We start from the raw sequence: 26,505 nt of genomic DNA on the forward strand, positions 1-26,505 counted from the left end.
AGCCACCCCCCCTCCCTACACCCATCTGTAAAACCCCATTAGTTGATACGTAAAAAATAAAAGCATACATGTATTTTACTTGTACAAAATAAATGGAGAGAAGTCTTCTCGATCGATCCACCCACGGCTCGACCCTCCCACCACCACTCATAATATAATAGATGTTCTGAATATGCTGTCCTTTTTCAAACATGCTATATAGAGAGGATGTGTAGGGAGGGGATTTTAGAACATCTCGATTGTCCCACCATCGGATTAGTATTTGAAATACTTAATAAGCTTTTCGAAATTTGTATTAAATCAGAAAAATTAATAGATCTTGGGAAATAAGACTACGGGTGGACCCCCCCCCCAACCCCTTCCTTTGAAAAAAAATCCTGGATCCACGCCACATAGATGTATGCAGTACATTGAATTTAGGCGGGGGGGGGGGGGGGGGCATGATGTTGTGAAGTCACAACTGAATGAAGATGATTACAAATTTAGAGTCAAAATGTTTGATCTTGTTGAAATATATTGACAGTATACGTGAATTAGAGTACCAAACCAAAGTGTTAGGAAATAAAATGAAACTGAATCATACAGATCTTTTCAGAAGTACTTTTTACCAACGTTATCTCCAATGAATTTGTCCTAAAATTAAGAACGTCATTGTCTCTAGCATTGAGTTACAAATAAAGTGGGTTTTTTTTGGGGGGGGGGGGGGTAATTGTATTTAATTAATTAAAATATATAGTTTTTTGATTTGATCTTTTATATCCTACATTTATTACTCTCTCTCTCTCTCTCTCTCTCTCCCTCTCTCTCTCTCTCTCTCTCTCTCTCTCTCTCTCTCTCTCTCTCTCTCTCTCTCTGCGGGTGACAGTATATCCGCCTTTGATCTGTAATCAGATAATCATATATCAATATGGTGGGAACCTGACTTCGATCAAACAAACTAATCAATATGAATATTCCAGCAACTGTCCAACTGTCTAGATACTTAGAACCAACATATACTTAACACTTGCTGAGTCTTGGCCCATTACCAACAAACGATTGGTATTTTTTTTTTCCGTGCGGTGTGTGTGTGTGTGTGTGGGGGGGGGGGGGGGGGGGGTAAAGAGAATTTCAAATCATGTGATGCCCAGCCCCTAGCTTGCATTGTCTCGACATCTATTAAATATATTATTTTAAGTAGACATCTTCTAAAATAATTTGAATCGAAAATGACAATGATCATATACAAATCAGCTTCAGAAATACCCCCGGCCCACTGAGGAATTTAAAATATTAATTAGAAATAAATTTGTTGCCACAAAATATTTTTTTTATTTAACTAATGTTCATACTGATGATATTTTGTCCTCCAATACCCACGGAAGCGTATTAGGGCCGCAGCAGTATTTTTTAAAATTTTTATAACAGATTATCAATTTGTTTTAACAAATTATCAATTTGTTATAGCAAATAATCAATTTGTTTTAACAAATTATCAATTTGTTATACCAAATTACTAATCTTTTTTTTAACAAATTGATAATTTGTTATATCAAATTGATTATTTCTTATAACAAATTAATAATTTGGTAAAACAAATTGATAATCTATTATAACAAATTCATAAAAAATACTGCTGCGGCCCTAATACGTTTCGTACTTGCGTATTATACCAACTGACTAGTGTAATCACGTCTATCTGTTTGTCGAAAAACGAACGAGTTATCTAATACCGGTTACACCATTCTCTTCCGAAACGCGGCAGAAATGAAACTGTAAAAAATTGGTAAGCTGGGTGAGTAAATTTATGTAAGTTTGCACTGAATATCACAAAATTTAAAAAAGAAAGGTTGAATGGTCACTTGACGCCCCAATACCCATGATTTCCTCCATGCAATGTCCTTAAAACAAGACTTTAAATGGGGTAGGATTATAATTGTTGGCGGGTTTTGTCAGTTGAAACTTTTGACACGGTGAGGTAACATGAAATGAATTTTAGAATAGATGTATTACCATTTAAAAAAACAGTCTTCATTGGTTTTGTATATGATAATCCATGACAAATCACGTGACCAAAGAAATCGAAACAAGAGGTTGAAGAACTTACGAATGATGTTCACGTGTTATTAACTGGGGTATAGTATGTACCATACTCTACTTAAACGGTTGCTTTTCGGAATTAAATTGACATTCATTTTAGTTTATGCTTTTAGTAAGTTTGCCATTTGATGTTCGGAAAGGTAAAAACTAGTTGTTTAATGTCTTCAAAACCTTTAAGACCTATAAAAATGTGTTGCTATATCTGAATTAATCAGTTTCACTTTCACATATACAGGTATTTTCTAATACACAGTTTAATAAATCTTTTAAAATTACAATGTGTAAATGAAAGAAGATAGGCATGAAAAGAACACATATTGGGGTCCAAGATATATGACACTTAAGAATTGGAAGGACTATTTTTCAGAAAAACCAGGCCCCAGGATAATGAAGCAAACTTAGACTTAAGTCAACACTGTTTTTATGTCTCTTGATTCAAAACACTTACAGAATTGAAATGATGTTAAAAGTGTCTTTATTAAACATTGTTGATTGCAATTTTCAATTGTCATTTTATGATAAACAATTATTTTATAGAACTTAATGAAATTTTGACTTAAGTCTGAAATAGCTTCATGATCCTAAGCCCAGGATATATAAATTTGAGATATTTTGTGCAATAAAGGGTGTTTGCAGAAAGCTGAGGTAAAGAAATGGTTGAGGCCTATTGGCTTAGAATATTTCTTTTTATTGCAGAATGGACAGTTTTAGGCTTGTATCTGATTTAAAACATTCACTCTTTAGTTTTAAGAATGGACATTATTAGGTATTGACTTTTTCCCCTTCCTGGGATTAGAGTTTTGTTTAAAAAATTAAAAAGAGGAATCTGATATCTCTTTTAAGTACATGTACTTACATGAGCAAGTGGTCATGGACCACTTTATAGCTCACCGAGACAAAGTCAGGGGGAGCTTATGCTATATCCTCGGCATCGGCGTCTGGACCTAGTTAAAGCTTTTGGTGCGCCAGGTCCTGTATCTAACTTATAACTTGACCCAATAATAGATCGTCCAATGAAATAACTTGTTCGTCAATTTTGTTCGACTGTGGCTTCAAACTAAAATCTTTGCCTGATAACACTCAATTTGATATGTCTGTATCGATTTGTTGCTGAATCATATAATAAAATAATTGCTGTTTTTGAGGTCAATACGATGCCTCAGGCTTGATGAATACTATACTTCTTGGGTAGCTAAATCATCGTATTGACCTAAAAAAACAGCAATAATTGTATATTATTCAAACTTGCATGGGTGACTTAACTATGTAAATGAATTATAGAGGTACTCGGAGTGATCTTGATTATCATGATGCTTAGGCAGGTGTAGAATTTTGGAACAACTCAAATTATGATAGGGTCTTGGAGCTGGTTATGAAGTGAAGTAAATTTTGTTCATACCTAGTCAGACTTAAACAGAAAATATATTCTATTTAATGTATATGCCCCCTGAGGGTCCTTGATTGGTGAATGATTAAATATAACTATGGATAAACAGAGCTTGATTTCAATTATCTTGATGCTGGGGCAGGTGAAAGTTTTTCGAGTAGTTAAATACAGGTTTGATTGTTGAAAAAAAAATTTCCAACTTTTAGGGTACTTTCAACTTTGGTTTTGAAACATAAGGCTAGCCCCAGATACAGGGCCCGATCTCCATCATCAAGAATGCTAAAAAAACCTTGTCCACTCAGACTTGCTTGATTGATGTAATAGTTGATATACGATATTATAATGATTCCTTTTTAAATTGTTAGTATTGAATTATATGATAATATATGATATTTTATCATATGATATGGTATTGTATAGTATAATATGGACTTGTACTGTATGATTATTGTATCATATTAAAAAAATATTGTATCATATAACCTTGTTTGATGTGATATGGTATTGTATCATATAATATAATATCTTATGATGTTGTACCATGTGATTTGATACTGTGTTGATACAATATCATGTGATACAACATATATGTTAAATTAATAAAAACAAAACTGTATCATATCATAATTATTATATCATGTAGTACAATATCATACCATTTGATACCTTATCAAATAATAATATGAAATGAAATCATAATATATGATATATCATATAACATAATGTCACATATCAAAATACAATATCATATGATACAATATTATATCATGATATAATACTGTATCATATGATATTGTATCTTTAATATAAGTTTTAGCATTTGATATTGTGTTAAACAAATTTGGATTTTTGATATTAATATATGATATTGTGTCAAACCATGCTACAATATCTTATTTCTTCATGTAAGAGATCATTAGCAATGATTATTTACATACATGTGTTATGATCAAGATGGTCTTATTATGAAGGTGATGCCACGTCTCAATGAGCTTTGTAATCTGTGATTACTATATTTAGATTAATGATAAGCTTGTTACATTAATAAAAGAAATGAATGTGAATTCACTATCCAATCAATCATCATTGAGTTCATTAAACCTTGACTTTACAGTTAATCTCAAAATGGAGGACACCTTACTGGACCAATTGAAGCCCATTTTCCCGAACTTGACAGAGGAAGTGATACTAATCAGCATCCGGCACCCCAGTAACAACACTGACCCTTTGTCCCCACAGTCGGTGTTTATGAGCTGTATCGATGATCTCCTTCAGCTCCGCACATTCTCTTTGGCCTCGGCGGAGCCCCAGAAAAAACAAACACTGTGGTCAGATGGCAAGTCAATGAATAATTTGTCAAATATTCATTAAATTTTTTTTTTTACAATTTGATTTGAGGTGAACTTCAAGGTAGCTAGATTTTCTTGTAAAACCCAGTGTTTTTCTTATAAGTAAAGTTATCAAATTTATTTTCATAGCAGTCCCTTTAATTAGTATTTTTCATTAACCTTTAACTACTACATACAGTGATAAGGATTATAAAGAGTTGTATTTTGAGTGATATGAAAACACTGGATTTTAAAAAAAAATTATGGTATATAATTGCAGATGATGATTCTCTTTTGAAAGCTGCAGAGAAAGTTGAGAAAGAGTTAGGTTCCTCGACTGAATCTAAACAGAAGGCCACTGATACTAAGATCCAGCCAAAACAATTCACAAATACCAAGGAAGCAGACACAAGTTTAAAACAACTTCCATCAACCAGTGCTCAGCCAAAACAGTTAACAAACACCAAGGCATCGGACACAAGTTTAAAACAACTTCCAACAACCAGTGCTCAGCCAAAACAGTTAACAAACACCAAGGAAGCAGACACACGGTTAAAACAACCTCCGTCAACTAGTGCCGTTTGTAACAGTGGTAATCCGAGTAGCTTATTGTATCAGACTGCAAAGAAAGATGTGATAGACTCTGAGGACAGCTCCTCCAATGATTCTCTGCCTGATCCTTGTTTAGGTACAAAGAAACCTCAGACAGACCCTAGTATCACTACAAAGAATTCTAAACCAGGGTTCACCTCATCAACTAGTGCTCACATCCACAATCCAAGCAGTCAAGCATGGTCATCATCCCCATTGCCGTTGCATAAACGGAAATGGAAAATCCCAACTGGTTCTCATTCTGCTGGGGTTTCATCGAAGGATATTGAAGGTCAGAGAACCAGATTCCATTCAGAGCCATCGGAACCGATTTTTTCATTGAACAAAGCGGTGAACATTAAAGGAAGTCTAATAAAACCAGCCACTTTTTCCCCGACTAAATCCACCGATGGAGCTGTAATGAGCGGGCTCAAGAAGGGAACCTTAATCAAACCAGCAGTCTTCTCAGGAACTCCTAACAAAAGCAATAACTCAGTGTCAACAGACACCAACATACCAACAAAACCTTTTGTACAGGGGGATAATCAAAATTTGTTGAATGATGGTAAGGGCTTTATGGGATTTTGTCACATGTATTTATATAGCCATAAGCTTCAAAATAGTGGTTTATTGGTTGTTATAGTGATTTTAGTTTTTAAAAAAAATTTGAGGAAGTAAGAGTAATTTTCAGATTATATACATGTAGTAAGAATTGTCTTATTTATAAGAGGAATGAGCATAATACATATCTTTTTACTTCCTTTTCGTTTAAGAGAAAAACAAACAACCAAAAAGTATTACAACGAACAGCATAATAAAACCTGCACATTTCTTACCCAAACCTGCACCAAATTGCTCTGTGAACAGTTCTAGTAGTACAACTAACAAATGTTCAGTGGATTTACCCAGTGATAGCCAAGCAAATAGTCCCTCCTCTAAAACTTCAAAATGTATTTCATCTGGAGATACCAATGCAAATTACAAAATCACACCAATTAGTGCTTCAAACGTATTAAATAAAGATGAGGGTGCAGATTTTCCAAGCACCAGTAAAATTCTGGAGACTAACCGACCCGCTGGTCTGGAAAATTGGAGGTATGTGTGTGTTCAAAAAGATAATGGACTTCTGGATGATGAGCAGATTTACAGGAATGAAATCTTGTCCAAGTCTGGAGAGGTAATGGGGAAAATCCAGGATGAGAGAAGGAAGTCTTTAGTCGGAATGAATACACCGAAAATTAATGTCAAAGAACTTACTCCAGGGACAAGCACTAAAACAGTCTTGAATGATCCGGTCAAGGCATCCACTGCTCAGGCCAAATCCATTCATGCCTCTGTGGAACTGGAGAAGACTTCACTTGGAACTAGCTCAAAACCTGACAACAAAGTTCCAGAGAATGCAGCCACACCAGGGACCAGTTCAAACTCTATTATCACATTATCCACTCAGGGCGCTAGATCGAAAGTCTCAACTCTCAGCAATCCCAAGAAAATGTCGAAAATAAATGCAGATAAGGGGGAAAATAAGAGGTATAAAAGATATCAGTGGAATATTACAATTCTGAAAAAGTTTGATTTATACTGTATTTCTGTACCTGGTATTTAGTTGCATTTATAAGTCAGTATCACTTAAATCACAGTCCTTGGGTTTATTACAAATATCTTTTTATTTATTTTTGAGCTTTTCTGATCAGTTTTTGTCCCACAACATTCTGTCCTTCTGTTTGTCTGTCTGTACACTTTTTAGCTCACCTGAGCCATAGGCTCAAGTGAATGGCCACCCCCTCTTTAAAGAGGAGATAATTTAATTTTTTTGTAAATTTGTCAGTATTTTAAAAAAAAAAATTCTCATAAACCTTTTGGCTAGAAAATCTTTATAACTTGTGTTGAAGCATCATCAGGTAGTATAGATTTAAGTTAGTTTGTCCAAATCATGATTCGAAGGGGTAGAGTGGGGCCACAATGGAGGGGGGGGGGTCAAATTTTTACTGAGGAATTATAGAGCAAAATCTTCTTCTTAAAAACTAATTGGCCAGAAAATCTTTAAATTATGTGGTGTTGAAACATCCTCCGGTAGTGTAGATTCCAGTTAGTTTGTTCAAATCATGATCCCTGGGAGAGGATGGGGATGAATTTTTCATAGGAATATATAGAGAAAAATCTTTTAAAATCCTCCTTTCAATAACCATTTGCCCAGAAAGGCTTAATTTTAGTAAGCAACTTCAGTGTATATTGAAGTTTGTCAAAATCATAATCATAAGGGACAGGATTTTAAATAGGAAGAAATATAGAATTATTCTCAAAAACTCAAATGTTATAATATATGGTATGACTTACATGCAAGCATTTTGACATATTGTTGATTCTCAATTATGTAGACTCTTGCCCCTAAACAATTCTTGAACCCCACAAGGGGTTCAAAATGTAAGTTTAGTATTGACAATGTTATTTTTTATACTGTGGCCCCTGGACAATATTTGGACTACACAAGCAATTCAAAGTTTGATATAGGTTTATATTTTATGAACAGAGGATGTATAAGATCTTTTTGAGAACTGCGATTATCACTATGTGTTATGACCATAAAATCATCCTGTTACAAAAGGAGCTCAATGCTTAGGCCAAAAAAAATTAATGATTTGTTTCTCAGGCACCGCCGCATCAGTAAAATCATCGCCGCATCAAACTTTTTTATCGTTATTTTTCCGGATTTTTTATATCTTATCATTTTCGGTTTTCTCTATTATGGAATCTATGTAAACAATGCTTGTCTCTGTCAGTGAAAAACGTTATTTTATCTGAAACATCTACCCAGTGACCAACCTAGGGGGCTACCTGGGCTAAATACAACTTTATGTAAATATAATTACTCGCTTTGTGGTCGGTAACTTCACCAGAATTTCCTAAGAAAGAGAGGTTGAAGTTGCCCTGTATTCTGAGTTCACGATCGTGAAAATTAACTCCAAATGCAATAAAATGATAATCATCTAATTCAAAAGACATTTTCATAGCCTAAGTTAACCCCTGTTGTGATTAATAACTAGCGACTGTCTTATCTTCAGAGGTTATAAATACGGTTGATGCAACCACATACTGTGCACTGAAAATTACAACCAATGTTTATAACTTTAGGTGCTGATATTACAATTAGTTGGTAACTTGTAATTAATTAATAATTATGCCAAGTTAGTGCTAAAATAATCATGAAACCGTTTGTCTACAGTTATCTTTAACTAAAAAATTTCTGTACAACCAACTATATGACGGTTGTAATTGGGTCAAAGGGTTGGACTAATACCTCCAAAATACACCTTAACACATAGACTGATTTTATTTGTCATTTAGCCAACACAATTACGAAACATTTCAGATACAAAATGTATGAATACACATAATAAATTGAATTTAAAAAATTGGATAATCATTTAATATTTATTCGTTTGATGAGATATCGGCGCTTCTGATTGGTTGAAAAATTTCTTTGATACCTGCATCAATAAAATTTTCGCCGGATCTACTTTTCTCAACTGTTCTGATCTAACACTATTTATAGAACGGGAATTTCCAAGATAAACACTGTCAACAAAATGTAAAGTTGTGTCTGTTTTATTGTCAGCAAACAAAATGCAACCTTGTGAATATAAAAACTTGAAAGTTTAACCTTCAAAAATAAACAAAACATATTGTTTGATTCACGAAATAGAAAATTAAGCGTCTTCTCACGATTTCGTCTGCTTGAGATCGATCAACCTTTACAGCGAGGCTGGCTGTTCCTTTTTCCAGGAATATTATAACGAACATATAGGCCTATAAACTTTCACGGTAACACTGCTGTTCAAATTTGGTAACGATAATTTTTAAATGTACACACGTAGATGATCGGTCATCAGAATAAGTGTCGTAAAGAAAAGCTATGAGTAATGCATCAACTCCTTCGGCGCATTCCAAGCGGCAGATATACCATTTAGGTACATCACTGGCTATCTAGTTACCACAACGTTTACAAAAGTCGCTTATACATACTATACTTTGTCGACATATCAGCTATTTTCGTCCACGATCGCCTTTTCTTGGATGGTTATGTCCAGTTGTATATTCCAGCGACCTCACATGAGAACTAGTTTTATAACGAGTTTTTCTGCACAGTGAATAATATCACAAGCTATCGCATGTATTTTCTTTGCGTTTTCAATTCAGCCGGTTCAGATTTTAACTCACTATTTGTGTTTAATCCATTAAATTCAGCACAACAGCTCTGCATCAGCTGAAGGCGAATCCATTTTGAATATTTTTGCTGTTGTTGTTTTGTATTCATACCCGCCGCTTCATTTACATTATTTACATTTTTGATCAATGACACTTCACATTTCTTTATTTGAAGTTGTTTTATTAAATGATAAGAAATGAAGATAATAATTTTTCTATTGATCGACGTATCAAAGAAAACATTGACCGGAAAACTTTTTCATCAATGCGCTACGCGCATTGATGAAGTTTTCCGGTCAATTTTTTCTTTGATACGTCGATCAATAGAAAAATTATTATCTTCATTTCTTAAAGATTTTAAATTTTTTAGGAGTTGTTTTATTTTTAATTGACTTGCTTCTAATCAAATTCAAATAAAGGTTGAATCTGTGTATAAATGTATTATCATTAGCATTATGCCATTGTCAAAGAATGGAAGTCTACCTGATTTCTCAGATTTCTCCCTATGTTTCTGTGAGGGAGAACTTCAGAAGTGAAGTCTCCCTAAACTAAGTTTGCTCTGGGTTGGTCCCTGTTAACACAACCACTGAAATTTCTTTGTTATCTTTAGAAATTGAAGCCTCTGTGATATTGCATAGAAACAGGAATAAAGGACATATGTATTGTTTGAAAATTTTATGATGACTTATTTACTTTTCCTTGATTTCTGTCCTCAAGGCACTGAAGATTGATAAGAAAACACCCCCTAATGAATGCTTTATTTAATAAATTTTTATGGCAAATTCAACTAGTAAAATGCCATAAGAAGTCCCCTATTTCAGTTTAGACTTATGTTATTACTGTGGAGGGGAAAGATAGGCCGCAAAATGAAGCAGGTGCATAAACCATTTGTCTTGTTTCTTCATACGTAAAAACTCAACCTTATAAATTAAATGAAACAGAACAGTTTAAACTAAAAAGAACAAATTAAAACAAATGTTTAAACTTTGCCAATGTATGAGCTTGATGAATATCTGCTAATGAGTACACAAATAAATCATATGATATGGGTTACCGTCATTGTAAATTTTGTTTTTAAAAAAAAAAAAAAAAAAAACCTGCCTGCCTCATCAAAATTTCAAAATTTTGGCCCGAGAAACTAATGATTAATTTTTTTTTGCCTTAGCATAAGAATATGAAAACTTTTTTATACACATATCTATTCTACTACATTGTCCACATATTTGATAAATGACTTTATAAATGGCTATTGTTGCTCAGATGAGCAGTGTGGCTCATGAGCCTCTTGTTTTATTTACAGAGAAGATGGAGTTTACAATGATTCTGTTGATAAAGAGGATGAGGATCTACCCAAATTTGACTTCCTTAAAACAGCTAGAAGACACACAGATGTTTCAAAAGTGCAGTCTTTAAATGTGAAGAGAACATTGGTGACTGACAATATGGCAGGTCCAAGCAGGTCAAAAAGTAATTCAGGTGAAACGGTGAAGGGGAGGCAAAGAGTAAGGACTAAGGATGAGGACCTAATTATTGTAGGCCAGAAGACTGACAGATTACCTGATGTGATTGACATGACTGGCAGCTCTCAGTCCTCGGTTGGCTCCCAGGACGAGAGTGTTATCAATGTGGAGGTCCTGCCAGATGTGGTGGACATTACTGAGGAACCTGTGGATGTGGTGCCGGATGTTTTTGAGATCAATCCAATCAACGGAAAAGTAGAACCTAAGAAAGCGATTCATCTGGACCATGAATTAGTTAAGGTTGCTAAACCTGTGAACCAGATTAGGAAGAAAATGCCAGTGTCTGAGACTATATCTCTGCAGAACAGGAATACAGCTCCACAAGCAACACGACCTACAATGCAGGTCCAGCAACCTCCAGCAGCGACAAATGCTGCGGTCCCAAGGAAGCCGATTCCTGCCACAAACCAGCCACCCCTTCCCAGCATGGAGAAGGGTCCGGAGGAGAAGCTAAGTGACATGGTCAATGAGGTGGTAAGTCAAAAGTTAAAAATATTAAAAAAGACAAAATACATGGTTCAACACTAACTTTTCTATACATTAGACTAGTAGTGCCTGTTTACTTTAACTAGTCCGCAGGCAATTTCATTTGTTAGACTGTATTGACTATTTGTATTTAAAATTTTTGTTTCCAGCTGATGATGTTCCCTGATGTGGATCCATTGTATGTTAAAAACCTGCTGCTGAGGTACATAGGACCAGAGGCTCTGAACAATGTGTGTAACCTACTGCTGGAGAATGCTGACTACCCCCGGGTCCAGAGGGACGCCACCTCTACAGTGTCCGTAGAACCGCCACCGAAAAAGGTCGGGTGCTTTACCTGTAAATACATTTGAGACAGCTTTCTAATCGGTATATAGTGTCCTACTAACAAGGAACAACAAAGTGTGACCAAATAAAAACCAACTAATATTATGACATTCTTTGTTTACAGAAAAGTTACAAGAACTTTTATGAAGATTTCTCTGAGCCAGTGACAGATTTTTTTTATAAGAATAACTGTGAGCTATTGTTGCAGTCCGAGTTTAAAATGGTAAGTCATTACAATAATTCAAGTCCATTATACATTTCCATAAAAAAGTATGTGTACACTAAAACAGCTTTGCCTCTGATATGTTTGTAATGAGTTTGATTTCTCAATGAAATAAAAAAGAATCAAATAAAAAACTGATAGGTTTTAAAAAATTAAGTTTTATAGATGAAAGTGGGTGATACTTTTCCCATGAAATGCTGTTTTCTTCATATATCATGGTACATATATATTATACATGTAACTGTAGATCTCAGTTAAGGACATTAGGGTTTTGGCATCACACTTCAACTGGCATTATGCTCCCATGCACAAAGCTTTGTCTCTGATTGTCAAAAAAGGAATGGAGGATAAAGAAGGTAGGTCTCCACATCAAATATCCACTGTTATCTTAGTACTAAATGATGTATTAAATGATGTTTACAGTGGTGATAGACACCTTTAATGTTCACATTAAAAAAATTTGTTGTAGATAAAGGGAAGTTATCCCTGTCCCAGGCTGTCATTGTCTGCGAGATCCCCGTTGGTAAGGCACTTTGTATGTATTTGGTCTATTCACATGAATCAAAGTTGATTTCAAAAAGACATCATGGAAGTGTGAAAGATAAAAGATCAAGAATTTTATATTCATTTTATATGTGTTTATCTTTCATGTTTCATTTGTATTAAAGTGTTGTATAATGACAGTATTTGCAAGAGAGCTAATTGTACCATTGTTGATTGCAAAACCAGAATATTATGCAATCCTTCCAACATTTATAGCGTGTATTAAACAATTTGGGTTTTTTAAAAAACTGAAGGTTCTGAGAAGAAGTCGATAAAAGCCACCTGTCTGAAATGTCCGCGGGCTGTGAAGTGTTCCCTCAGTGGTCTCCCTTCGGAACTTTCAGAGGAGTATGAGTTTGTCAAAGAAAAAATCCTTGAGGAAGCAAAGGTTTGTCATTCACCATAGCACAATCTGTTTAATGGTTATAAACATTTACATACACTTATAGTGGAGCACATGGCTCAGTATTCATAGTTGTTGGGCCAGTAACCCAATGGTCACTGGTTCAAGCCCCGCTGTGGTCGCTTGATGTGTTGAGCCCGTAGTCAAGGGACTTTATCTACATTGTCTCATCTGAAATGGGTACTTGTTTATACTTGGAGTTAATCTGCCATGGACAAGTGTCCCATCCAGGGGGAGTCGATGACTCATTCACTACAGAAACCAGGAAGATGCACTGTCCCTATGCGTCTTCATGGCTAACGTGGGTTATGTATTTTTTCTGCAATGTTGCCACCTTCATATCTGGAATGAATCACAAAAGAAAGCATTTTATTGTTTAGATATTTACTAACAAACGTGCAGTACCCACATCTTTACCCCCTTGTGAGGGGATGTAGCACCACTGACTGCGTTTATGAGGGTGTGTTTGTGTGTGAATGTAAGTGTCACTCTCTCACCTCAGGGATTTTTATATTTCAGTAAAAGTCATTTCTCTTTTTGGACTTTTAATTGTCAGCCATGATAAGGGTCTTCTTGTTTTACTCAGGACGAGGACATGAAGATCGCCCAGCAGATGAACGAGTGTGAGTATGCTGAGCTGGGTCAGCTGATCGAGTGTGGCTGCTGCTTCTGTGAAGTGGCATTCGACAACATGGTGCAGTGTTACGAGGGGCATCTCTTCTGTGAAGACTGTCTCAAGAACTACGCCAACGAGTCAGTGTTTGGCCATGGAAAGGTTTGTGTTGATGTGTGGAATGAATTGATTTGTACATCATAAGATAGTTGGATATAACTACCAAACAGTTTTTGCATAGTGGTTTTATATCCAAGTAACTTTAGGAATAGGGGCAGTGAATATTCCGATTATTGTGTTTTTCTTAGCTTGTACAGGTACCTGTATTTCAAAGCTTCCATATCTGTATTTCAGACTTCTTTGCTGTGTATGTCAGATGGCTGTGATGCATCCTTTCCCAAAAGTAAGTTCATTTAAGCGATAGAACGAATCTACAACAAAATTAAACAGAAGGAATATTGGAAGGATAGACCATCGTACTTTGATGACTGATACAAGGATTATTTTTTCTGTGATAGGTCAATTAGACAAAGCCCTCCCTGCCAACATTTTGGACAAGTACAATGACCGTGTTCAGGAGGAGAGCATCAACTTGGCTGCTCTAGACGACCTTGTGAGGTACATCTCGGCTGAATTGAACTTGAATTTGATTACTGTAAATTTATTAAACACAAGGAATTAATATCCATGTAAAATCGCGAGAGGCACATCACCTGGATTTTTAAAATCTCACTTTTATTTTTCTGACAGATGTAAACTAAAGAACCTATGATAAAAATCTGGTATTTGGGATTTCATATTCTTGTGATTTGATGCAAAACGGTAAAATTGCGGAATGAAGTACTCACAAAAAATAGGGAATCTACAGTACATCACAAAAGCAAACAATCATGAAAAATTGACATGTGTATGCAGTCCAGTGATGCCATGTCCCATTATATTCTAAAGTCTCATTATGATGAAGTTTTTTTGTTTTACCTGTTTGATGGTCTAGTAGGTACTAGTAGTACCTGTTGAATTGCTACAGTATGATATTTCTTTACAGGTGCCCCCACTGTGATTTTGCTGCGTTGCTGGATCCCAGTGTGAAAGTTTTTTCTTGTCAAAATACGTCCTGTATGAAGGTACAGACTTGTCCAATATTTACAGTCAAAATGCTGCATTGTCATTTCAATTTGAATTGAAATGAATTGCAGGTTGTTAGAGGTAAACAAATTGTATTAAAGGATTGAATAACTCTTGTTAAATGGAAACCTGTTTTATTTCTAGGAGACTTGTCGGCATTGTAAAGAAGATTGGAAGGAACACTTTGGGAAGAGATGTGACGAAATTGAGAAGAAGGACGAAGTCAGTCTGAGGATTAAGTTGTAAGGCTGTGTTTTATATTGTGTTCAATGATTATTGATCATTTCATAGAGCAAATAGGTTTATGTGTTTAATATAAAAACAAGTGAAAAAAGGAATGGATATGCTCAATTGTTTTGGAAGCAGACTACAGTAAAACACGGTTATAGTGAACACGCTTATAATGAATTGATGCTTACAGTGAAGTGATTTTCATTCCCATTTAATTACATGTATTAAACTTGAAGGATATAACGAATTACACTTATAGCGAAGGAAAATCTCTGTCACTGGCACTTTATTATAAGTGTGTTTTACTGTATGTACATGTAGAGTATTTTTATTTTTTTTCAGTGAGGAGAAGATGGCCATGGCAAAGATTCGAATTTGTCACCGATGTAAAGCAAAGTTCATGAAGGAGGAGGGCTGTAACAAGATGACCTGTAAATGTGGGGCAACCATGTGTTATGTCTGTCGTAAACCAAACGTAAGTCTGTCACGTAATACAAGCACAATGTGTTACTTGTGTCATGAACCTATTATATTTTTCCGTTACATAAACATGGCACAATATGTTACAATTGTTGTAAACTTAATGTAAGTCTGTTTCATAAATTTAGCACAGTGTTTTACCGGTTCGTTCATTGTAATTCTGAAGTTATTATTTTACTTAAACCTAGAACGATGTGTTACTTATAAACCGAATGTAACTCCGTCATTTAAACCAAGCCCAGTGTGTTATTTGTGTCGTAAACCTAATTTGAGTCTGATGTAAATATAGTTCAACATGTTACTTGTGTTCTATTCCTAAAGTACAGGTAATCCTGTAACCTAAAGATAACACAGTAAGTTACTTGTGTCGTAAACCTTAATTAATTTTGTTACATGAGCCTAGCACTATGTGTTACGTTTGCTGTAAGTCTAACAATAATATGTACTTGTGGACTGGAGAAGAGATTAGAGAAGCAGGGGACTTTCTCATTAATTGATACAGTTAATAGATTATGTGTTAGATGTCATCTTTTGTTTTCAAATGGTGCCTTATGTTACTACTCTGAATCTGAAATTTTCTATCTAGTTCATTTCAAGTATCAAAGGTGAAAACTTTACAGTTACCGTAATCCGGTGAATATAATACGCACTTTTTTTCAAGGATTTTTTACCGTGAGAAAGGGGTGCGTATTATACATCCCTATAGGCTTTGGACATATTTTTTCCCTAGCAGAAACACGGGGTATCATACTACCGTATTACCTATGCTGTTCACAGACAGGACCGATACCCCGCTATTCATCGTAACATTACTTAATTATCACATCTATATTATTATTTAACCCTTAGGAAATGATTGCCATAGCGTGTAATTAAAGAAGATGTATACTTAAAGTCTGTTGATAAATAAACTGTTTCAAAATGGCCTTTAAAAATTAATTTGAACTGCCTATTCTTTATCTCCGTGTAAGCCGCCATTACAGCTGTTATTAATAGAATGCGGGCTTGGATGGCCACATGTTATTTGTAACTGATCTTTGAAAACAGCTTACACATCTTTAACCATTTTCATGTAATTCTAATTGATTTATTGCAAATAATTATGATTATAAATAATTCTATAACCTATTCCGTTAATTGAAGCCATTGCTGTGCTCCCCCTCCGCTAACACTTGACACCTTGGGTATCTCAGACACTCCCCGTAGGCTATGTGTACTATACTCAACACAACTATTAGTGCACATATTTTAATATGTTCCAGGCCTCTAATTGATCACTTTGATCGGCATCATTTAAGAATTTAATTAGGTCCGTTATCTCTACAGTATACCTGTACACGGCCCGTTTTTCACTACACAGGGGTTGTAATGACTAAACAATTATAAAACGCTTTTTAAAAGTAGTTGATTTTATTTACGGTAGAATATTTAATACAGGTCTATTTAAAACATTGATTATGAAATAAAGATATTACCGCGATGTATTAGTTACAATAAATCCGTGTCTAAGAAAATATTGTGTTTTTCTTATTTCCGGTAGCGTATTCCCGCGATGAAGTTGAGCGTGCATACAAAGTATAACTGCTTTGTTGATACTCAGGATTACCGTTTGGTCAATTTTTTTGATGCGTATTATACATCCCAACAAGCTTTTTTTCACCATTTTCAGGCCCAAAGTGGGGGGTGCGTATTGTACACTACTGCGTATTATATTCACCGGATTACGGTAACACGTACAGCTTACTCCACTTATATTGAAATCGCTTATTTTGAAATTCCGCTTATTTTGAAATAGAAATAAATCCCCAGTTTTTGCCTCTCATTTTCTTTGCACTGATTTGACTGATAAAATGAAATCGGCTATTTTGAAATATTGCTTATATTGAAGCCACTGATCACTCCCCATAAGTGATAATTAGTTGTTTTATAACGGTTATATTGAAGCACTCCCTCGTGGCTGTCGTCACAGTTGATGACAGTAATCATGCCTGATTGACGTTGAGAACTGATAAGACTTAGTTCTCATCATGTGTGTTTTTAGCTCACCAGGGCCAAAGGCTCAAGTGAGCTTTTCTGATCACAATTTGTCCGTTGTCTGTCGTTGTCGTTGTTGTCGTCGTCGTTGTAAACTTTTCACATTTTCATCTTCTTCTCAAGAACCACTGGGCAGATTTCAACCAAATTTGGCACAAAGCACCACTAGGTGAAGGGAATTCAAGTTTGTTCAAATGAAGGGCCACACCCTCTTTAAAGGGGAGATAATTGAAAATTATTGAAAATTTGTCGGTATTTTTCAAAAATCTTCTTCTCAAAAACTATTAGGTTTGAAAAGCTTAAACTTGTGTGGAGGCATCCTCAGGTAGTGTAGATTCAAGTTTGTTCAAATCATGGTCCCCGAGGGTAGGGAGGGGCCACAAGAGAGGAATCAAGTTTTACATAGGAATATATAGAGAAAATCATTAAAAATTTTCTTCTCATAAACTATTAGGCAAGAAAAGCTCAAATTAAAATGGAAGCATCCTCAAGTAGTTTAGATTCAAGTTTGTTCAAATCATGGTCCCCGGGGGAAGGGAGGGGCCACAATTGGGGGATCAAGTTTTACATAGGAATGTATAGAGAAAATCTTTAAAAATCTTCTTCTCAAAAACTATTAGGCCAGAAAAGCTCAAATTAAAATGGAAGCATTCTCAGGTAGTGTAGATTCAATAGTCCAGGGGTAGGGTGAGGCCACAATGGGGGATGAATTTTTACATAGGAATATATAGAGAAAATCATAAAAAATCTTCTTTTTTAAGACTTTTTGGCCAGAAAAGCTTAAACTCTTGGGTAGTGTTAATTCAAGTTTGCAAAATCACAGTCCCTAGTTGTAGGGCGGGGCCGTGATGGAGGTTTGAATTTTTACATAGGAATATATAGAGAAAATCTTTAAAAATATCCTGGGAAAGTTTTCGGTCCTAAACTCAGTACTTAGTGTGAAAGCACAGGTTATGCAGATTTAAGTTTGATGAAACCATGATTCCATAACGAATAGTAGGGCCACGAAGCGGGGGGGAGGGGGGGGGGGTATATAGGAATAGAGAAAAATCTTCTTACAGGTACAACAACAAAAGGGGCTTGGTATTTACCAAAAAAAAGAGGTGGATAAAAATTGGCAGATTTTTTTTTTTTTTAGCAAGATCTACTGTACTTAGTTGTCAAGATATTTTGATACTGTTATGCTAATTTGATCAGAATTAAGGCAATTGTTGCTCAGGTGAGCGATGTGGCCCCTGGGCCTCTTGTTATACTTCTTTTAAAAAGTAAAATTTATTCACTGTTGAATTTTTTGCTTCTACGTATATGGATGTATTGAGGCTAGATGTAATACGGAAACCCCACGGAAAAGAAAAACCTTATCTTCGGACACTAAATACGAACTAGTTATGGCTATTGATAAAAGAACAAAGCCTAAATTCGAAATGGCTAATGATTTTGAGATTATCGCAGTACACTTACGGTGATAAACAAGCAGTGTACAGCAGTATTTGAAGCGCGTTTGAGTCTGGTGATTTTTCTCCAAAACGTTAAAGAATGTGATCGGAGATTATGATGAGGTTTAAGATAGTAGCAAAATGAAACTTACAGATATAATTTTAACCAAACTTTCAAGGACTAATATCCATGTAATCTGTTCACTATTTTAGATAAATGATGACCAAATAATTTGTTCAGGTTTGGTTTTCTATGCTTACATCGGGATTGAACTTTCAATAATGGCGGCTTCACATAAGTCAATTTCGCTTATATTGAAATACGGATATATTGAAATAATTTGCACGATCCCCTGAATTTCAATATATCCTGAGTAGTCTGTAGGTATTATTTAGACACTATACATCAGTCACTTCTTTGAAATAAAGTGTAAGTTGGTCAGTTTACCATAGCAGATACTATCCCGTCTTTTGTCCAATGTAAACAACCCAAGTAAAAATTTGGACCCTGTGGATGTATTCTCGTTTCAGATTGACTATAAGCACTTTTGTCAACATTTGAGAGAACCCAAGAAACCCTGTAACAAGTGCACCGATTGTTTCCTGTGGAGTAAAGCAGAGGTGAGTTCCATCAGCCTAACTCTACAGTACAGCAAGTAAAATAAGTCATTTGTCTGCCTCAAATTTTACTGGTGAGAAAAATTGAAATTGTTGTGGCATGGTTTCCAATGAAGGGACTAAAGTGTATAGCATTACCCTTCAGCATCAGTCCATCTTTCTTTCTATCAAAACTGTTAAATCATGTAAACACAATCACTTCCCCCCATGTCTTTGTCCTTCTCCTATAGATTAACATACATCTGGTTATATTCATGATGATCTACACATAATTTATGCCTTCTTTAGTATCACATTTACATAGCAAAAAATACAATGCTTAAAAAAATTATCCACTAATAAATTAAAACTTTTTAAATTGTAAAAAATGACTGACACAAATTAAATCATTAAGCAAATTTTGTGGCACACAAAAAACCCAGGTGTATTACCGGTAGTTATTGTTTACCTTTAAGATTGTAAATGGAAAGAGAAAAGTGGAAATTGTTCTTTGTAATTTTTGGGGGGTTTTTAGATGTCACCTGCAATTTGATATGCCATTATCAATATTAACAACAGGGAACATTTATATTTGTTATTTTTCTCAATAAATTGCATGCATTCAGCAGATAACATTGGATGTTGAAAATTTTCAAAATTTCAAATTGTGTTACCTTTCTTTCCATTGTCCTAGTTATATTTAGCTTTTTTCTATTGAGTGTCTCTCTTTTGATGGCTTACCCTCTTATGCAAAATTTTTAACTTGGTCTCTAAGAGGTTTTGTGTTATTATGACAAGTTTATAGTTTAATTCCTTGATTAAAGTCAAATTTAAGTGATTACCGGGTAAATTAAGATAAGGACCATTCACTGTGTTCAAGGTCAGTAAATATTTACTTGCAAGTGTAGCGGTTTTAGACATCAATAATTCTGATGGGATTTTTTTTCTTCTGTTTTCTGTTGAATGTTACAATGGTGAGACCTTGACCTTTGAAGTTTGTGAGTTCAGGTTGTATTGAACAAAAACATTAATAAACTTGTTCAGTCAGTGGGTAATTGGATTTGTGGGCCACTATTCATATCAAATAAACATGTGCTGACATCTGAAGAACCCCGACTAACCATCATAATGTACTATATTAACTGTGGTTTATGATAACAAAAGTACTACTATATAATTATTGCCGATTTATGTTCTCAACAGGAGGATGACGAGAGGGCAATAGCAGAGATCCGCAAGGAATGTGAAGCACTCAGAGTAGAAAAAGGTGATGAGTTCACTATCCAATTTATTATAATAATATAATTTTCCTATCATTCAAACTGGGGGTTCTATAGAGTTTATCGCTATCTTTCTCTATGTCAAGTCTGCCCTTAATTGGTTAGGGCAAATTTTTGAGTAATGGTTTTTAAAAATTGACTTAGAAGCTTTCTGTGTAGCTTCACATAAATGAGAAACTACATATTATTTGACTTGTCAGTTAGTGGCAAATGTCAAAATTGAACATGGGTAAATTTAATATTTTCAACCAAATCATTTGGCCTTGTGTCATCTTTATACTCCATAATTCTGCAAAAGCAGTCAGGAAAAGACACTAACTTTTAAATCCTTATGCTCTTAATTCGAGCAGGTGCCCAGAAACTCTGCCTTGTCCACATTGGTAGCCCAAAACTAGGAGTAAGAAGTCTTGTTTATTAAACTATGCTCTATTTGTGTGTCCCCCCCCCCCCCCAGTACTTGAACAAGGAAAAATGAGAAACCATGCTTAAGTGCGCTTGTTGCTATATGACACATGATCAGGATAATCATACACCAAATATATTTAGTCTATCTGTATTTCATTATACCCCCCGAAAACGAAGTTTGGGGGGGTATATAGGAATCACCTTGTTCGTCTGTCCGTTCGTCTGTCGGTGCAATTGTGTCCGTTCCATATCTTACTTATGGAGAAACATTGGAAGTTCTTACTTCATACGAAGATTGCTTATGACCTAAGGATGTGTCATGACTTAAACCCAAGGTCATTCGGGCAAGGTCAAGGTCACTGGCAGAAAAAATACAAAATTCTTGTCCGGTCCATATCTTTCTTATGGAGAATTATTGGAAGTTCTTACTTCACACAAAGATTGCTTATGACCTAAGGGTGTGTCATGACCTTGACCCAAGGTCATTTGGGCAAGGTCAAGGTCACTGGCAGTAAAAATACAAAATTTGTGTCCGGTCCTTATCTTTCTTATGGAGAATTATTGGAAGTTCTTACTTCACAAAAAGATTGGTTATGACCTAAGGATGTGTCATGACCTTGACCCAAGGTCATTCGGGCAAGGTCAAGGTCTGGCAGAAAAAGTGCAAAATATTGTGTCCGGTCCATATCTTTCTTATGGAGAAAGATTGGAGGTTCTTAATTCACACAAAGATTGTTTATGACCCAAGGGTGTGTCATGACCTTGATCCAAGGTCATTTGGGCAAGGTCAAGGTTGTTTGGAAAAAAAAGTGCAAAATTCAAGTCCAGTCATTATCTTTCTTATGGAGAAGCATTGAATATTCTAACTTCACACAAATATTGCTTAGGACCAAAGGGTGTGTCATGACCTTGACCGAAGGTCATTTGGGCAAGGACAAGGTCACTGGCAGAAAAAGTGCAAAATTCGTGTCCGGTCTTTATCTTTATTATGGAGAAGCATTGAATGTTCCTACTTCACACAAAAATTGCTAATGACCAACAGTTTTTAAAAAAAAGAGCAGTTGTTATTTATGAAAATGGACGGTGAAATAGATTCATCCAATATTTTCTCTAATTGGAAAAATACACGCATTATGATTGTTAGCTCACCTGAGCCAAAGGCTCAAGTGAGCTTTTCTGATCACAATTTGTCCGTTGTCTGTCGTTGTCTTAGTCGGCGTTGTCGTCGTAGTCGTCGTTGTAAACTTTTCACATTTTCATCTTCTTCTCAAGAACCACTTGGCAGATTTCAACCATATAGAGAAAATCTTTAAAAATCTTCACCTCAAAAACTATCAGGCCAGAAAAGCTCAAATTAAAATGGGAGCATCCTCAGATAGTGTAGATTCAAGTTTGTTCAAATCATGGTCCCCGGGGGTAGGGTGGGGCCACAGTTTGGGGATCAAGTTTTACATAGGAATATATAGAGAAAATCTTAAAAAATCTTCTTCTCAAAAACTATTAGGCCAGGAAAGCTCAAATTAAAATGGAAGCATCCTCAGGTAGAGTAGATTTAATTTTGTTCAAATCATGGATCCTGTGGGTAGTGTGGGGCCACAATTGGGGGATGAAGTTTTACATTGGAATATATAGAGAAAATCTTTTAAAATTTTCTTCTCAAAAACTATTAGGCCAGGAAAGCCCAAATTAAAATGGAAGCATCCTCAGGTAGTGTATATTCAAGTTTGTTCAAATCATGGTCCCTGGGGGTAGGGCGGGGCTACAATGGATGATAAATTTTTATATGAAGAGAAAATCTTTTATTAGGCCAGGAAAGCCCAAATTTGAAGGGAAACACCCCCAGATCGTATAGATTCAAGTTTGTTTAAATAATAGTCCAGGAGTAGGGTGAGGCCACAATGGAGGATGAATTTTTACATAGGAATATTTAGAGAAAATCTTTAAAAATCTTCTTCTCAAAAACTATTAGGCCAGAAAAGCTTAAACTTGTGAAGAGGCATCCTTGGGTAGTGTAAATTCAAGTTTGCAAAATCACAGTCCCTAGTGGTAGGGCGGGGTCATGATGGCGGTTTGAATTTTTACATAGGAATATATAGAGAAAATCTTTAAAAATATTATGGGAAAGTTTTCGGTCCTAAACTCAGTACTTGTGAAAGCAACGGTTATGCAGATTTAAGTTTGATGAAACCATGATTCCGTAGAGAAAAGTGGGGCCACGAAATAGGGGGGGGGGGGGGGGAGGGGGGGTATAGGAATAGAGAAAAAATCTTCTTACGGGTACAACAACAAAAGGGGCTTGGTATTTACCAAACAAAAAAAAGAGGTGGATAAAAATTGGCAGATTTTCAATTTTTTTAGCAAGATCTGCTGTACTTAGTTGTCAGGATATTTTGATACTGTAATGCTAATTTGATCAGAATTAAGGCAATTGTTGCTCAGGTGAGCGATGTGGCCCCTGGGCCTCTTGTTATCTTAGCGGGGGGTAGCAATTGTGAGCTTGCTCACAGTACCTCTACTTTTAAAGTTAATCTGATAATTGATCTCTATTCATATTTTTTTTCAAGGTTATTCATTAGAAAAATTCATTGGAGCACCAGAGGAACCCCCAAGTAAGAAAATGAAGGTAAAGTGAGAATTTCTGAGAAACAGAGAGCAATTGAGGACCTTCAGTGACAATGGTGAGGACACTTTTATTTGACAGAAAATAAAGTGAGGACTTGTGATAGAAGAAGATAGAGGACCAAGTTCACATTTACAGATCAAAAGGAAAATACAATTTTGACTAAAGAATCAGATTAGTAAACAATAAAAAATGAAGAAGGGAGGATATATTTGAAGTTTAGAAATCAATTGCGAGGACACCTGCATAATAAATTTTTAGAGGTTACATATGTGACATCAATTGATGACAACTATAACAAATCTTGAGGATACATTTGTAACATCAATTGAAGATACATGTAACAAATTTATTGAGGAGACATTTGTGACATCAATTGAGGGTACATGTAACAAATTTATTAAGGAGACATTTGTGACATCAATTGAGGATACATGTAACAAATTTATTAAGGAGACATTTGTGACATCAATTGAGGACACATATGTAACAGATAAATTGAGGAGACATTTGTGGCATTGATTGAGGATACATGTGACAATCACATCAGTTGAGGACACATATGTAACAATTTGTGTGAGGAGACATTTATGACTTTCATTACAGACACATCTGTGACTTTAAAATCAAGGACACATATTTACGGTAGAAACAAAAGTTGTTTGTGACAGAGGGTGAACAGAGAACACACTGGATACAAGAAGGTAAAAAGAAGACACTTGTTACAGAGGAGAGGTTTCATCCATTATATTTGTAACAGTTCACACAGACAGCAACTGAAAGCAGACACTAAATACTCATAATACATCATTGTTATGTCACTTTTGGAAGATGGAATTGATGACATATTGATGTAAAATCATAATATGGCACTTCTGAGCACAATTCAATGACAGATTTCTCATTTTTCTATGGAGGAGGCTATATCAAAATTATGTGGAGTTCTGTCACTAAATGGCATGAAAAGACAGTATATATTTTTGGTTAAAGGATGATGTGAGGTTTTGTTACAAAGATTTTGAAAAAAATTCTGTGTAGCAAAAATTCTTAACATTTCGAAGTCAAAATCATACAAGGTTTAGAGGAAAATATTTTTTCACTAGGGTATCAATAGGGTCTTAAAATTTAATTACCTGTAAAACTGAGAGATACATATGCATGTACAGAAAAAGCTACTTTAAGGACAACAGACCTACTTCACTTTGTATAGATAGATATATCACGCACTTAAAAGAAGTGATTATGAAAACATTAAATTCTCAATATTGCGTCACAAACACAGAAACTCAATGAAAAATTGTTATGACCTGATATATATCTGTTCTATGTCATCCATGCATACTTTATTTAGTGCAAGTAGTGGCTGACCTTGCTATAATTTAACATCCTTAAATATGCTTTTCAACATTACATGCACAACTTTCTTAATGGGATGTCAAAGTTGTGTTGTGAGTTTTATATTTGCTCAAGTTTTTTATAACCATCTACATAGATTAGTTAACAAAGCTTGAGCAAGAGACAAAATAATTTACATTCCGATCCGCTTCAATACTCAAATTGAAAATAGAGTAAAACCATCCCTGTGCTCAAGCGTTGAAGTATTTAATCATTTAAAAAAAAAACCTTTAGCACATTCTTATAGTTGTTTTTGTTGCATAAATCAACCTTGAAATGATACACATAATAATTTTCTTGGAGTTTGCGCAATACTTTTTATGAATTTTAAAAACGAAGGAAAAATACTGACTCTTTCGCACTTTGGCATGTGCCCCTGTAAAATCAAAGTTGATGACTTGGAAATTTTTTAAATGATTTTAATTCAAAATCATCATGTAAGTACATATATGATATTTCAATTTGGATTGAAAATCTGTTGCAGAATTTTTTAAACACTATTTTTTCCTCTAACAAGGATGCTTTTCCCCATTATGTTTAATTGAAAAAGAGCAGTAACGCAGCCAATTTTTGAAATGGTCTCGACAAATAAATCTAATTTAATTTTTAAATTATGTTTTGATTGATTTTTATATATCTTTAGTAACTATAACTCATATAACGTTTTCATGAAAATCACTATTGTAGAAGTGAATTGGGTTCGTCGTCCTTAAATGAAATTGAACATATTTCTTTTGAATGAAATAAAATTCTAGTTTTAAAAAAAAAATCTTGATAGAGACCTTGAAGAAGTGAATTCTGGTTCTTTTTGAAATTTAAATTATTAACAAAACAAGATGGCTCATTTTCCCTTTGTCATTATCATGCCTTTTATTCTTATTATTGGTTCACTCCAGAATTGGTTTGATGTATCAGTTTCATATTGTTATTGAATACGATATTTCTTAGTGTGATCCATCTACTCTCTGACACACTTCTAGGACATACATGTCTTATATCCCTCAGAGCAAAGCTGCCATAAAATTCTTGTGTGCTGATTTATAATTTTTTCTAGTCATGTTACAGTGTTTGAATGATTGCTTTGTGGGTATGCTTTTTGCTTGTGCAGAATTTTTCCTTGTCAAGCTGTTAACTCACATGGAGGATTTCTCAGTTACTGCATGTGGTGTTTCTGATAATAAAACTACAGGAGAAGACAA

The 26,505-nt window shown here is 35.0% G+C and overlaps 1 protein-coding gene across 6 annotated transcripts; it reads left to right on the top strand.

Moving 5' to 3' along the window:
- Positions 1 to 1,677: 1,677 nt before the first annotated feature.
- Positions 1,678 to 26,505, top strand: LOC128166121 (uncharacterized). Of its 6 annotated transcripts, none has more exons than XM_052831067.1 (19): positions 1,678 to 1,774; positions 4,581 to 4,802; positions 5,075 to 5,950; positions 6,159 to 6,915; positions 10,892 to 11,585; positions 11,747 to 11,917; positions 12,046 to 12,144; positions 12,392 to 12,500; positions 12,614 to 12,667; positions 12,942 to 13,075; positions 13,677 to 13,865; positions 14,058 to 14,106; positions 14,222 to 14,321; positions 14,749 to 14,827; positions 14,973 to 15,070; positions 15,402 to 15,534; positions 19,541 to 19,630; positions 20,810 to 20,873; positions 23,856 to 26,505. In XM_052831067.1, the coding sequence occupies exons 2-19, from the start codon at positions 4,592 to 4,594 to the stop codon at positions 23,921 to 23,923; spliced, it is 3,975 nt and encodes a 1,324-aa protein (XP_052687027.1). In that variant the 5' UTR covers positions 1,678 to 1,774; positions 4,581 to 4,591; the 3' UTR covers positions 23,924 to 26,505. The 6 variants fall into 6 exon arrangements, with proteins under 6 accessions (XP_052687027.1, XP_052687029.1, XP_052687031.1 ...); XM_052831069.1 differs by having other exon boundaries at positions 1,701 to 1,765; XM_052831071.1 differs by lacking the exon at positions 1,678 to 1,774 and adding an exon at positions 1,842 to 2,114.

Source organism: Crassostrea angulata, chromosome 10 (genome assembly GCF_025612915.1).
Source record: "Crassostrea angulata isolate pt1a10 chromosome 10, ASM2561291v2, whole genome shotgun sequence".
In the NCBI taxonomy this organism is placed as follows: Eukaryota; Metazoa; Mollusca; class Bivalvia; order Ostreida; family Ostreidae; genus Magallana; species Magallana angulata.

What these genes read in the sequence shown, in the direction of transcription:
- LOC128166121 (XM_052831072.1), top strand. Translation starts at nt 2,122, where the DNA reads ATGTACCATACTCTACTTAAACGGTTGCTTTTCGGAATTAAATTGACA. An exon ending in ACAAACACTGTGGTCAGATG is followed by an intron (nt 4,803 to 5,074) that starts GCAAGTCAATGA and finishes ATATAATTGCAG; the next exon opens with ATGATGATTCTCTTTTGAAA. An exon ending in CAGTGTTTGGCCATGGAAAG is followed by an intron (nt 13,866 to 14,057) that starts GTTTGTGTTGAT and finishes TCTGTATTTCAG; the next exon opens with ACTTCTTTGCTGTGTATGTC.